General features: G+C 42.8%; 1 protein-coding gene across 1 annotated transcript; it reads left to right on the forward strand.

The window, feature by feature from the left end:
• The first annotated feature begins 1145 nt into the window (after positions 1–1145).
• On the forward strand, positions 1146–13574 carry LOC133370690 (uncharacterized). The gene is made up of 7 exons (XM_061597341.1): positions 1146–1221; positions 2671–2768; positions 3435–3600; positions 5150–5264; positions 9447–9522; positions 10820–11816; positions 13162–13574. Exons 3-7 carry the CDS (start codon positions 3543–3545, stop codon positions 13329–13331), a joined length of 1416 nt encoding a protein of 471 aa, XP_061453325.1. The 5' UTR covers positions 1146–1221; positions 2671–2768; positions 3435–3542; the 3' UTR covers positions 13332–13574.
• The last annotated feature ends 1755 nt before the right edge of the window (positions 13575–15329 follow it).

A 15329-nucleotide genomic window follows, 5' to 3' on the forward strand; every position in this document is an offset into this window, starting at 1 on the left:
CATCAGGGTAATTCTGTGCCACCATCAGCAGCGTGCAGCCATCTAAGATGGGAAAGATACAAATTTAGAGGCAAAAAAGGCATGGAACTTTTCAGGTACGTTGCAGGATTGAGTCTAGAGAGGGTATGCATTTGATGCAGTCATGGAGTGCATCAGGAGGCATTTCTGGCCTTCAAAGCTCCTTGTTCTGTTTAACGTCACGTTAACATGTGAGTGACTTTGTTTAGATTGAGGAATGGGCTTCACATTCCCTTAAGGAGGCATATTTTTGCCTCCCTTTCAGGTTCACACATCATGGGGGACAATGAGGATGCGGACAGTACAGTGGCACCAAATATACAGTGCTGCCCCTCAGACTCCACCACAGATGACAGCAGCACCCAAGATGATTATACACTCTCTGCCGTCGTACGTTCTCCCACCTGTGCCCGCTGCCGCAATCATGGCATCAGGATCCCGCTGAAAGGCCACAAGAACAGTTGCCAGTTCCAGGGCTGCCAGTGCGACAAATGTATCCTTATTCTGTACGTTTGGGGAGGGAAAGCAAGATGAAAGTGGGTGCTGACCCCCTGGCATTGTTGGGAGATGTGCTGAAGGTAGCACAGTGACAGTAGGTGGCACTGTTCCCCTACGAATTAAAGCCTTCATCATATTAGACAGAAGGGTACTCGAGTCCTGCATTGCCCCCTTTGTGCTTTGCTTGGGGTTTGTTAGCTCAGTGGCAAGTTCATTAATGGTCATGATGTCTGGCATGATGCTTTTCTTTCTTTCTAAAGTACAATCCTTGTAACTCTCAGTATCCTAAAGGAAGAAGCTAGATGTTGTACACAAATGTATATTGAAGCCTTAAAGGGGGGGGGCAACCTTGGGAGGCCACAAGTTTGACTGGAGAACCAGGAAGGTTAAACATGCATCTGAAAAGTAGTATTTGAAGAGGGTAGGGGTGTTGCATGGGGAAATGGTTGGGGAAAGGCTGAGAATCCTTTGTTTGTGCTGGATTTGTATTTACTTTCTCTTATTTATTTTTTTAATTAATGGGTTCTCCTCCCAGGCAGAGACGCCGTGTCATGGCTGCCCAGGTGGCCCTACGCAGACAGCAGGAGATGGAGTTGAGGAAGCAGCTGGCCAGTGGTTTGCTGCAGCTTCAGCACAGCTGCCCATCACACTCTCTCCACCTGGCCAAACTACCAAAAGGGATCAAACCATGCAGGGGAGGGACAGGTAAGCTGCTGTGGGGCCTGGCAAAGTGGGACATTAAATTATATAAATATGTATTTAAATACATGCATAGGATTGGACTGCACATCTCACTGATTTGAATTTGCTTTCAGTCCCAAATGTGTTTAGGATTACCGCCTTTAGCATATATTATATATACAATTCCATCAATTTAAATGTGATTTAGAAGCACCTGACTTTCTTTCGATGTCTAAATTCTAACGAAGAACCCACATACATGATTTGCATTTCCTGTGTGCATAAAATGATAACTTTTTGTTCAGCTTTGTGGTGAGGGGCAGGAGCAAGTAAAGGAAGCTGCTAAACAAAGGGAAACAGAGCATATATGTGAGATATGTATTGTTAGCAATGAAATAAATGGGGATTTGTGGTCAAGCATGATTCTTGCAAATACAGCTTCACAGATCCTTGCAAGCAGGTGTTTTGAACTCAGGTGGAAAAGCTGGATTGGAGCAAAAAAGCAGTGGGTGGGGACTGGGGAGAGAATTAAGTATGTTCTCCCTACATTTTCTATACTCCAAATATTTCCCTCCTGAAGCTGATTTTTCCTAGGAACCAGCCACAGGGCTTTTGTTAAAATGCATGTGTAATTCAGTCCTTAGGATCAGGGACTACAAAGCCTCTCCATCAGCCCTGCTGCAAGACCAGCAACTTTTGGCTCATCCTCTCCTTGAAAAAATTCAGTTCTGACTGGTCATTACAAGAATTCTGTGCCCGAGTTTGCTTTCCCCCCCTTTTCCCTCACAATTCTTTTTCCTTTTGTATCATCTCTTTTTGGCTAGAGCACAATTGGCAAAAGACTGAGAGCAGGGACTGTTGTATCATTGACATAGGTAAGCCATTCTGGGAACCTTTGTTGGCTGAAGAGTGTAATATGCTTTAAATAAATAAATAATGGACCATGGGAGGTAAATTTGTTCCTTGCCAGATTTTCAGCAGTAGTAGTAGCAGTAGTAGTAGTAATTTTATTTAGTATTTTTACCCCATTCTTTTTAGCTGGGAAGGCTCTCAGAGCAGTTTACAAAAATCATTAATACAACAGTTCTTGCCCTTGGGCTTTCAATCTAAAAAAATGACACACGAGGAAAGGAGATGGGGAAACAAGCTCAGACATCAGTTCTTAAAGTTATCATTCTTTTAAACAACCAGCTAGGATGGAAACAGTTCAGGTAGTCAGCTGAAATACTGCTATTGGGTGATAGTTCAGGGAGGACCAAAGGTGCTGGTCGCTCATCAGAGACAATGAAATGGTCCTGCTTCTCTCTGCTCTGCAGCCTGACAGAATACAGTAGCTATCATCTCGACCCTTTCAGCTCTTATGTTTATGAACACAAACGCCAAATGAACTATTGTACATGATGTGTTCAAACTTCAGGCAGCATTCTAGTTCACGGTTAATAACTCACAAGCTCCTTCTTTTTTGTTGCACAGGCAAGAAAGAGAATGAAGAGCCCTTGGAAGATTCAGAAGATGGACTCAGAGGAGCCACAGGACTCCTACGAGGACAAAGGCAGAGAGCAGCCAGGAAGGTGAGAAAAGGGGACCATTCTGCCATCTTATTTGATGGGATCATTTTGACAATGGATTGTGGTTAGCACTTGGAGAAGATCTCCAGTCTTCTCTTCACACTGGTGACAAGATGCCTTTTCCCAGGCTAAAGTCATCTTAGTTGTAATAGTAGAATCATTAGCAAAACGGCTAGGAAATGGGACTAGAACTGGAAGTCTCTAAATGGGAAATGCATATGCATTTCAAAGAGAAAATGTACATGGCTCAGTAACATTGAATTGAACATAAAGGAGCCAGCACATAAGATTTTTTCAGCATGACATGGGAGTCACTGTTAGCCCTAGATTCTTTAAACATCTACTTCTCCTTATATAGGCTTGGCAGGTGTGGCCAGAGAGTAAAAAGGAATCCTCCCTGGCAAAACTGCCACGGAATCTAGGTGTATTCTGTGATGCCTGCATCTTTTCCTCTCAAGATCCAGAAGAAATTGCTGCTTCAGTGCCTGTAACCTAGCAGCAGCAGCAGATAATGTCCCTCTGATCCCATCATAATATATTGCATGTCAATAAGCGTTCACTGAAACTGGAAAAAAATGCTTAACTGATATGATGAAATAACTTATATGATGGTTATGAATATTTACAAGCTGTATTTTTATTGCATATCTATTGTGCATTATTCTCTAGGAATGTCCTTGGTTGCCTCTCCCTCACTGCTCTAAAGTGACAGAGCTACCCTGGGCCCTTGGAGGGCATCAGTCTTCTCATAACGCTTGGTACCCACCTCCGCTTCCTATGCCCCCTGCATCCTTCTGCCCATTCTTGCCTCAGGAACATTCTTTTCATCATCAAGGTATGGGAGGTGGAAAACATTTCTCTAGTAATAAAGCTGGTGTAATTTGGTGGCTAAAATGTTGGACTTGAGACCCAAGAGACTAACGTAAAGCTCCGCTTTATGTGGGGCTGTCCCAGAGGTTGGCCCAGATGTGACAATTGGTATAAAATGCAGCAGCTTGACTCCTACCGGGGCAGAATCTTGACATCATATTACGCTGCTGCTGAAGGACTTGGACTGGCTGCCAGCTACAGGGCTAAGTTCAAGGTGCTGGTACTGGTGTACAAAGCCCTATATAGCTTGAACCAGGATATCATCTCACCCCTTATATACTGAGCCAATCATTGCATTCTGCAGGAGAGGGCCTCCTGCAGATACCATCTCATCAGGAAGTCCATTCTGTATCATGTAGGAATTGGGTCTTTGTGTGGTGGCACCAATCCTTTGGAATTTGCCCATTATCTGTCAGATAGGCACTGTCTCTCTATTACCTTTTCAGCACTTATTGAAGATCTTCCTTTTTCAACAAGCCCTTTAAGATGAGATTTTGTCCTAGTCTGTTTCAGGTAGTCAGATTGTTTGGTTTTATATATGTTTTTATTGTTTTAATTGTTAATCATTTTGGGGTGTTTCATGGAAAGCAATTCATAAATAAATGAATAGTGATCAAATTCCAATTCTACCAGAAACGTATTGGATGGTGTTGCTGGCCAACACACACAGTTTTTCTGCCTCACTTTTGATCTTTTAAAAATTATATTTATATAAATATACAAAACACGTAGAATTCCATTCACATATTTGCAATTTACAATTAGTAACACTCAGTTTCCCATCTGCAACTGAGCATAACACTGACCTGCTTCCCAGAACTCTTATTAGGACAAATGTGGTAATTGTTGTAAAGCACTTTGCATAGTTACAGGCCAATTATATAAGTATGAAACACTCCAATCCTAGAATGTTGATAAATCCTTGAAGTGTCTTGAAAGGGGTTTGGCTTTGAAAAAGAAAATCTCTGGGGAAACGAGCAAGTTTAGCAGAGGGGGGGGCATCTCAGAAACATATTATGAACTACCTCAGTTTAGAGAGCCATAACTAATTCATACCACATATTTTAGCTGCATAAAATTAACAAAACCTACATTAACATAGCAGACACTGTAAATGGTACTGATTCATGATTTTCCTAAAATATGTTGTTGTTGTTATGTGCCTTCAAGTCAATCATGACTTATGGCGACCCTATGAATCAGCAACCTCCAATAGCATCTGTTATAAACCATCCTGTTCAGTTGTAAGTTCAGGTCTATGGCTTCCTCTATGGAATCAATCCATCTCTTGTTTGGTCTTCCTCTTTTTCTACTCCCTTTTCCCCAGCATTAATTGTATTTTCAAGTGAATCATGTCTTCTCATTATGTGTCCAAAATATGATAACCTCAGTTTCATCATTGTAACTTCTAATGACAATTCTGGTTTAATTTGTTCTAAAACCCAATTATTTGTCTTTTTTGTGGTCCATGGTATCTGCAAAGCTCTTATGAGTGCTTTATATACCCTTTGCAGGTTGTGATGGTAATGAATCATACATGCCAGACAGCTATATGACAGCTCCAACACAGATGTTTCACCAGACCCCTGGCACTTCCTGGTACTTACCTGCACCTGCTGACCTGTCCAGGTATATTGTGCATGGCACTCCTGCATAAGGAATATTTAAAGCTAAGTAGAGGAGTGAGACTGAAAATTTTAAAACAGGAATGTGTATGTATAACAGCTAATCTAAGGATGAGCCAAGAAAGCTAACTGTGGGTAACAAAATCTTTGATCGCTATAGTTAGAAAAACTAGAATAATGTAGGACAATATGAGTATTCTTATATGCAAATTAAATAAATGTTTATTTTGCATATGGACATAATTCTAGTGAAAAGAAGAGAATCCTGTCACACCTGTAAAAAGGAATCCTCGCAGAGTTACTTAGTATAAAAAGAATGTTGATGGCCCTGTTGACATCCACTGGAGTTGTCAGCTTTTTAAAGAGTTGGCCCTTGTCCCATCACGTTCCCTCAAATAATATGTTGGATGCCATCTTAAAAAAAAAATAGTGTAGCTCCAGAGCATCCCTTAACTGAATCTTTGAGCTGGCAATTCCACCACCTGCCCACCCACATTTTGCCCACACAGTATGATGAAAGATCTCCTTTTCTGTGTAATATTTTCTTGTCCAAATTTATGCACATATGGCAGTTGTGTAAACCCTCTGAGGAAAGTCTGGCTGCTATAAAATACAGTCTCCCTGCTCTACTGAGAATTCAAAAACAACAACCTAGGATAAGACAGAGAGCAAACAGCTGGTGATCGTACATCTGGGTATTAATCACACTGTTGATATAGTTGTCAGGTACAGTGTCTTCCACATGTGGGAATGAACATACCTTTTGGCTATGATCCTAAGTGCACTTAATGTAAATAAGTTCAATTAATATCAGTAGGACTGACCTCTCGCATGATGTTTACAGAAGCAGGATGTGTATTAGTTCACTAATCCCATTCCCAAGAAAGAGCTAATCCAGGTAATGTTAGACCTGCTAAGGAATAAATCTCCACCAGATACAATGTCCATGATTTAAGATGGGTTACTTATAAAGTAAGATACTTCTCTGTGTAAATTATATTTTACGTAGAAAGTAAAATTACTACTGTAATTAAAGTGACATTGAGGGGAAATGTAAAAGGTAGAATTTGCTATAGAAATTTATGAGATGCAAAACAGAAGAGGTGATTACCTTTATGATCAACATCTATTGCTAAAGGAAATGTTCAAGCTTTCCAGTTACACAGAAGTCTTCATCTAGAACAGGGCTGGGGAATCTCAGGCTTGGGGCTGAATGTGGCCCTCCAGGGCTCTTTATGTGGCCCTCAGAACTATTCTCACACTCCTCACTGGCCCTGCTCTGTGCCCAAGTGTTTTTGCCAGTGGGAATATGTCCTTGAACTGGACAACAGCTAGAGCACAATTGGCAAAAGATGTGCTGTGAGGCTGATTGGGCACGAATAAAACATCATAACCGCCTATTGTGTGGTGGTGATGGCGCAAAGAAGGCCCACTTCTCTGTCTCCATCGCATCCTGAAGTAGCCGTCCAGTGGAGCTTGTTTGTATTGTCAGGGGTCTGACTCCAGGAAATTGAGTTTTAGACCCTTCCGAAGCTCACTGTGAATTGTTTGTGAAGCACTTAGAGGGTAAAGTTGCTTGCCTCTGTAGCAATCTTGATGCCCCATCTACATCTACTGTAGTCCCCAGTGAGGTGTCCAGTGCAACATCTGTGGCAACATCTTGGGATCAGTTTCAGTTGATGCGGCCTGATGACGTGGACAAGGTGCTTGCAACGATGTGGCCAGCAACGTGTCATCTCACCCTTGCCCTTCTTGGCTTATGTGGTCAACGCATTGTTGAGAGAGGGAGTAGTCCCAGCCGCCCTGAAAGAGGCGGTGATCCGACTGTGAAAAAGGCCACCTTGGACCCCTTGGTTTGTGACAACTACCACCTGGTCACAAATACTCCCTTTTTAGGGAAGGTAATCAAGAGGGTTGTGGGGCAGCAGTTGCAAGTACTCTTGGATGGAACAGATTGTTTTGACTCATTCCAATCTGGGTTCAGGCCTGGTTATGGGATTGAATCGGCCTTGGTCACTCTGATAGGGTGAAGTGTCAGCAGTAAGCTGATGATGCCCAGCTCTGTTTCTCTGTAACATCTGAATCAGGAGAGGCCATGCAAGCCCTGGACCTGTGCCTGGACTCAGTGGTGGACTGGATGAAGGCCAATAAACTGATTCTGAATCCTAGCAAGATGAAGGTACTGTGGGTTGGTGGTTCCCGAGTTCGAATAATTGGTCAGTTGCCTGATTTGGATTGGGTCATATTCTCTCTAAAAGAGCAGGTTTGTAATCTGGGGGTGCTCCTGGGACCATTTTTGTCACTAGTGGCCCAAGTGACCTCAGTGGCTAGGAGTGCCTTTTACCAGCTTCGAGTGGTAAGATAGTTGCAGCCATTTCTGGACCGGGATAGCCCGACCACTGTTGTCCATGCACTAGTAATTTCCAGGTTGGATTACTGTAATGTGCTGTATGTGGAGCTGTCCTTCAGGTTGGTGGAGAAGCTGCAGCTGGTGCAAAGGGCGGTGGCGCGACTGCTCACCAGGGCAGGGTATCACCAACAGGTCACCCTACTGTTGAAAGAATTGCACTGGCTGCCCCTTAGCTGCCCGGCCAAGTTCAAGGTTCTAGTTTTGGTGTACAAAGTCCTACTCAGTTTGGGGCCAGGATACCTGAAAAAAGATCATCTTCCTCCTTATATACCCAGTTAATCACTGCGCTTTGCAGGTGAGGGCCTCCTGCAGATGCCATCTTATCAGGAGGTCTGTTGCACACAATATAGGAAGTGAAGCTTTAGTGTGGTGGCACTGACACTTTGGAATTCCCTCCCCTTAAATATTAGACAAGCCTTTTAAATAGAGATCTTATCTCAGTCTGTATCTGTGCTGGAATTGCGTTTTAAGATGTTTTAAAAGTTTTTTTTAAAAGATGTTTTTAAGATGCTTTGCTTTAATATGTTTTATTGTTTTTAAGATGTTTTAAAGTGCTGTTAAGTGTTTTTGTTTGCCGCCCTGAGCTCCTTCTGGGAGGAAGGGTGGGATGTAAATTTAATAAATAAATAAATACTACTGTGATAATGCTCTTTGCTTGCATGGATGGAGGATAAAGAGAAGAGCATGGAGAGGGGAGCATGTCTGTCTGTGTGCGTAGAGAGAAGCTTCTGACGTTTGTGTGGCCTGCTACAAAGCAAGAATCACATGTACTACTCTGCCCACGTTTTCCTCTTGACCCACCCAGCATTGGCATACATCCCTTGGAAGGTTACCCACAAGTGAATACGGTCCTCAGGCTCAAAAACTAGAAGAATCTAGTGGGAGAACAAAGTCACAGACATTAAGCAGACATAGCAAAGACAATAGAATAATAATTGGTTTATTAGGATAAAGTGTGGTGTAGTGGTATAGCGTGTTGGACTAGGACCTGGGAGACCAGGGTTCGAATCCCCACACAGCCATGAAGCTGACTGGGTGACCTTGGGCCAGTCACTGCCTCTCAGCCTCAGAGGAAGGCAATGGTAAACCCCCTCTGAATACCGCTTACCATGAAAACCCTCTTCATAGGGTCGCCATAAGTCGGGATCGACTGGAAGGCAGTCCATTTCCATTTTTCAAGGGAACAAAAGGGTGATAAATGCCATTATTGCTGGAACAATGAATCTGTACACATACTTTAAATAACAATTTAACAGTTCCATGAAACCATATTTTATGTATTTTTATCTATTTTAATGTTTAATTGTGTTTTTATTTACTGTGTACGATTGCATTGTGAACATCACTGAGTCCCCCATTGTGGGGCAGAAGGGCAGGATAGAAATATTTTAAATAAATAAACAAAATAAAATAAAGTAAAATAAAATAAAAAGGATATACATAATACAGGTCCTGTATACTAAATAAATAGAAATTGCTCCAATTAAAGATGCTACCTATTATTTATCTTTTTATTCTTTAGCACTGTTGCAGCAACAGCTGTCTATACTAACAAACATTTACTGCAAACAGCAAGTTGTAGGTGGAAATGTAAAGTGAGCTTGGGAGAATGACAGCTGCAGAAACCCCTCTTCCCCCTCAACAGTTTGTGGTTTAGCAAGGACAGAAGGCGAGTGGGAGACAAGCTGCCAGTAAGGAACTTTATAAACAGGACTGACACGCTCTCTCTCTTTCTTTCTCTCTCTCTGTCTCTCTCTCCACCCCACCCTCCTCCAGCCGCCTGGCCCTAAATCCCCTGAGTGGCAACATGGATTTGAGCAGACGTCCAAAGGTTGCACCATTGGGAGGTCAGGTATTTTGGTACTTTTGTATTGCACAAAAATAGCCCATGAGCGGGAATTACTTTTTTTTCTTCCTGAGAGACAGGAACACACATTTCACTGATGTTCAGGGAACGTAGTTAAGATTAAAGGTGGGATTATTCAATCAGCTGTGTTTTGTGCTTGTGTATGTGTGTGAATACACACTGATATATGGTAATTTCAGATGTTACCATATATATATCATTACCTCCTGATGTCTATTTCCAATGGGTGGCTCACAGGTGTATTTGCTTGTCACAAAGAAATGGAAAGGATTTCAGCGTCTCCTTCTTCAACCTTGGAATGAATAACTTCTTTACTAATAGTTGGATTCATGCTTCCCATATAACAATCTCATGATCCATTTTGCAGGTGGTTGCTTCTCTGCCAGAACAAGTTCCTGACTTTCCAGATCCTTATTTTGGCAGAGGGCTTCCATGGACTGGTCTAGCGGCTTGGTGGGAGGTGGTGGAAATGGGATGAGGAGCCTGTCATGCCCTTTGGTGTAATGTTCAGCTATGAAATGCCACAGTCCTAGTGCTTCAAAAACAACATATCCCATCGGAGGTGAAAGACCTCTTGTTTCTTTCTGGTCCATTAAACTGGACTGAGCAGAATGCACAGCTGAGGAGGATGCAAGGCTAGGCAGCCCATATGCTATCAGTTCAAGCAAAGAATTGTTACTTGGCAAGGCAACTGGTAAAATGACTAATTACTGGCCTGTATGTCACTCTGTATACTTGGAAAGCAGCCAGAGTTGCATCTCTATCCTATTCAAACCAGAACCCCCTATTAAAAGATCTCATGCTGCAAGTGCTCAATATGCAAGCCGACCTAGGGTTAGACTGAAAGCAAGGCCCTTGGCATGGACCTATAGATATGCCCTTGCCACAACTGCCTTGTAAGGGTCCTTTTTTACTCTTGCCAGAAAAAGAGTCCAGAGCTGAGAACTGGTTATCTACTTGAGTGAGGTAGTCTCAGCTAGCACCTTCCCATCAGGGTAACACTTTTGCGTTGGATGAAGTAGGCTGTACTCTATAAAAGCTTGTAGCATAATAAGTTTGTTAGTCTTTAAGGTGCCACAAGACATATTGTTGTGTTCCCCCAAAGTGTCTGCCATTGTTATATTGGGATGCAGGAGTCGGGTGGAAGATTTATCCTGTTCTTATTCTGTTTCTCAAACTTTGTGAAAAGAACAAGTGAAATCTGTTTAAGAGGTGTTATTTAACCCTATTAATGCCTGTTGGTTAATCATGTTGGTTAATAGTCTCTTCCTCTGTCTTTCAGCCAACCTCGTCTGCTCATGTCTCAGTCTGGCCCACCAGGGGGTTTATCTTCTCCCCCCTTTCTGAACAACAACTACAGAAAGAGGCTGCTGAAGCTCTGATGGTGCTGAGAAATACTCCCCAGTCGGGTCCCATTCTTGCCACTTCAGGTCTTCTGCCCCCTGCCAGTTCTGCACCTGCTCTGATGGCCTCACCCACTTTCTCACGCCCCTCAGCAACAGTTCACAATCCTGGGGTGCCCAGTATCTTCCAGCATCATCCCTCATACTTCATGCCTCCATATGGCATTCATCCTGTAAAGGCTTCTAAGGACATAGCTTTGAAAGGAACTCAGGTGCCTCCAGAGTCAGTTAGCACTCATGGAGAACAGGCCCCAGGGGCTCTTTTCCTTCCTTTACTCCATGGTAGTGCTCTTCCCCAGCAGTACAAAAATGTCCATCTGTTCTCAATTGCTCCATCCCCAGCTCCCCAAGTGTCTACTTCTCTAATGGTCTCCAGCATCCAAGCTGTCAAACCCAGCCTTGGAGGAACTTCCAGTATCAGCCACCACCATTTTGCCCCAAATGTGGCAGCCTATCACACTTCCTCAGGCTCCATGCCACAAACTATCCGCATGCCACAAACTATAGAGAGTGGTTGGATTTCAGAGACAAATGTTGAAGTCCTTGCCTCACCCAGCTCCACTCATGGAGGTCCTCCATTGCTGCCCTTCTGTGTCCCACCAATGGATGTGTCCATTACCCCAATGCCCCTACAAACTGGCATCCCATGCACTTCATTTGAGATGGAATTGCATATGCTTCCCAGGCTGTCATTGCTGAATCCCACCCCCTACATTATAGCTCAGCAAGGTTTCCCAGAGCCAATGTTTCCCCCAGGGCATAAATCACAAGTATGCCATCAGCAGCACAGCCAAGAAGGAAATCATCCTGCTAAGGGGCAGGAAGCAGAAGAACATGGGAGTAGTCACAAGGTGCCTGGACACAAGGATCCAAAAGGTAGACTACAGATACTGCAGCTGCAACTGATGCAGGAATGACTGAAAAGTGTTATCAACTGTTTTTGAAAGCACCATCTTGAAAAGAGCAATAAAATAAAGAGAAAGCACCCCTATACCCAACTCTGTGGGGTGTATGTAAAAAGCAAATACAGAGAAATTGTATTTTTTTCACTCACACTTAAGGTTAGCCAATGAAAGTGATTGGCAGTAGGATCAGGACTACCAAGAAAAAATACTTTACACCACAAAAATGATATATAATGCTGCAGAACGTTGTGATAGCAACTAGACAAAATAATTTTTTAGATAAATTAATGCTGGAGGATAAATTTATCTGTGTGGATAGTAATATTGGCTTGCCTTTCAGAGCTGTAGTTAAGGATTATTGAAATAATGTATGCAGATATATGCATTTGAGCTTTTAGAAAAACCTACTGTACAAAGTGTAATTGTCTGAAATTTTGGAAATGCCTCTGTGACACAGCACCACTACCTGTAACAGTTTGTTTGTGTTCATAGGGATTTGCACAAAATGTTACCACATACCAGCAGACATGGTATCTGGAATGAGGGATTCTTTACTTGTAGATATAAATGTTTTTTTTAAAGGACTTGAAACATCTTTGTTGTAGAGACATCTCTATTGTTGGCAAGTATAGACTTTGCATAGAACTTTTAAAGAATATATGCAAATTAGCTTCAGTAGGTTTCTCCTTTATTAGGAGATCTGATTTCAGTGATGTGGGCGGGGGGGGGGGGACGACAACCCTGTATTGGGTTTCTCCTAAATTGAGAGTCTTTTGCAGATCACTCAGTTTACAAGTACCAAATGGTTATACAGAAGATCATACAGCTGGGCTCCCTAGAGGACAGATTGCAATCTTCAAATCACTTATTCCAGATTAGTCCCATTGAAGTCAATTTGAGGATCATGAGATTTAAGGAACATGGCTGTAACAAAGTGCGGGATACATGGAAAAGACCTGGAGTGTCTGGGAGAAAGAATTCAAAAAGGAGACAATTGCAGTGCTGCCACCATGACTGCTATTCATACAGGGCTCCTGTAGTGTGGCAGTCTACTGATTATAATGGCCATAGCTGACCTGGGTTTGCTCCAGATCAGGCAGAAGGCAATGCTGTTTCAATCATGTTACCTTCTGGCTGACCTGGAACAAACTCAGGTCAGCCACATGGTATTTACAAATAGCAGGCTGACACTCTATGGGAGACGTGTTTGAATGGCTGTCACAAGAGCAGTCTGATTGTTATATGGGTACAAATAGGGGAAGAAGTCAATGAGCTGCAGTGTCAGAGATCTAACAGAGTTTCTCTGTTCCGTTTAGGTTCTACTGAAACAGCGCCTGACTTCCTTGCGTCTAAGCAAGCCTGCAGCCAGTCTGTTCAGCAAGCCTCACCAAGCCAACAACAGTCAAGCCACCTCCAGCAGGCCAACTCCTCCCCCTCTGTTTCCCTAAGAATTGGCCAGATGGGCTCCATCTCCCTCCCCAGCTAGGCTTCTGACAGTGGGAGATTACCACACATCCACCTGCATTTACAGAATACTTTGAGAAAAGAAGAGCTTCTGATGGATAAAATCCTTTCTCCCCTGATCTTTTAACAGGGGAGGTGGCCTACGGCCAGGGGCACAGCCTCTGCATTTCTTTCATTCTGATCCCCTGCTGAGTTATTGCAACTGCTTTATTGTGGCAAGACAAAGTCAGCATCACTTAAAACATTCAGTTCATTTTTAACTAGTTCAGTGCCGGATGAGAGCAGAGTTTGTGAAAGTTTTGAACAAAATGTTAGATTTTAAATAGCATGTTGGAGTAGGTATCTTACAAATAGCTTAAGCAGTTAAATGTTTCTTCTTGGTTATTGTAATGAATTTCTGCCATTTTAAAATAAATCACACTGACATGATTTTGAACAAGAGATGGTTTTAGGGCACAGAAGGAATTTGATCCATGTACAAGGATTAAATTGCTGCCAATAAAATGTTGAGATGAACAGCAGTAGTTATATTTGTTTTTATCCCAAGGCTGAAGTTTGAAATATTTTTTCACGTTGTGCCTAGTGCTTTATCTAGTTCAATTTCAAGATGGGTTCAAGTTTTATAAATTAGAGCTATTTAGATTCTGGGCCCAGAATTCTCAAATTCTGCACTCAAAACTTATTAATTTGGTTATATTTGTAAGCTTGTGAAGCATGTTGCCTTTTGAGGATATGCAAGAAGATTATCATAAGTGAAAATCTCAAGGTAAGATTAAAAAACTGCATATCAAAGACAATCTTTCCTTTGTATGCTGAATTCTTAAATACTTGTATAGATTTTCAAACTTATCTCCACAACAGCAAGAACTTTAAGCATATTTTAAATGAATATATCCAAGTCCTGTGACATGAACCAAATTCCCATGTGGACTATTGCACATACACAGTCACAGAAAGCCACCATAGATTTTATCCAGTCCAGCTAATAAGAAGCAGATGTTAAATAAACTGAGGTTTGTTCTGCAGCACAGCATCATAATGATCTCTCCCACTCCAGCTGGACTGTTGTTTCCCCTTTCTACTCTTCTACACAGAAGGGGAGAGGAGAGTAGGGGATGGTGACCATTGGGACTGGTAGGGCGGAAGTCCAACAGTAGGTGGAGCCAGAGCCAATGGCAGGCAGAGCCAACTAATTATAGTTTTGTCCCATCCTTCTCCATCCTGCTGTGCTCTACAAGGGACAACACTGAGACTAAGGAGGAGGAAGCTGACAGGCAGTGCCACCCCTTGGACAGGTTTCATGTAAGGCAGGCAGAGGCCAGCTGAGGGCAGACCAGCTTTGACTGGGAGGCGGATGGATGCATAAGCATACGTATGCTTATGCATCCATCTCTCTCCCAGTGGAGACTAGCCTGCCCTCTGCCAGCCCCCGCCTGCCTGCCAGACAAGCCTCCACTGGGAGAGGGATGAATACATAAGCAGCAGAAGGTGGAGGCCTTGTTCTGTTGGCTCACACTCCTAGAACAGGCTTTCATTATCAGTGCTCTACAAACCAACACAGCCCACACCAGTGTGCCATAAGCAATAGTTCCGGAAACAAGTCAGACAAACTACCCTGTGTATTTGTTTTTTTAGAAAGAGTGGCATCCAGTCCTTTCAATGAATTCACACTGCCCAAACCAGCTTATGCAAGCCTGAGTTATTAATGCAAGGTAAACAGAAACATTCTAGCTAAATAGGTTTGACTTTTGAATTTCAGATGACACTGTCACAGGTGCAAACATCCTCAGGGAATGCCTTCTCTGCAAATATAAGTAAATTTAACTCTTAGAACTTAAAACCTTGGAGGCTATAGTTATGAGAAGAAGGTGAGAGTTATCCCCTACAGTTCTGTAAGCCCCTCAGAAAGCTATAATTCCCCAGGTATAGATTGTGAAACTAGGACAGTCTACCTAGTATATGGTACAGGCATGCCCACAGTGTCAAGTCTTGAGTGTTGATCTGCAGCACTGTCCCTATT

The sequence above is a fragment of the Rhineura floridana genome, chromosome 15 (genome assembly GCF_030035675.1).
Source record: "Rhineura floridana isolate rRhiFlo1 chromosome 15, rRhiFlo1.hap2, whole genome shotgun sequence".
NCBI classification, from domain to species: Eukaryota; Metazoa; Chordata; class Lepidosauria; order Squamata; family Rhineuridae; genus Rhineura; species Rhineura floridana.

Excerpts from the sequence above, each read along its gene's own strand:
- LOC133370690 (XM_061597341.1), top strand. The coding sequence starts at position 3,543 with ATGCCCCCTGCATCCTTCTGCCCATTCTTGCCTCAGGAACATTCTTTT. Across the intron at positions 9,523-10,819 it reads TTGCACCATTGGGAGGTCAG|CCAACCTCGTCTGCTCATGT; the intron begins GTATTTTGGTAC and ends TCTGTCTTTCAG. Across the intron at positions 11,817-13,161 it reads TGGACACAAGGATCCAAAAG|GTTCTACTGAAACAGCGCCT; the intron begins GTAGACTACAGA and ends TGTTCCGTTTAG.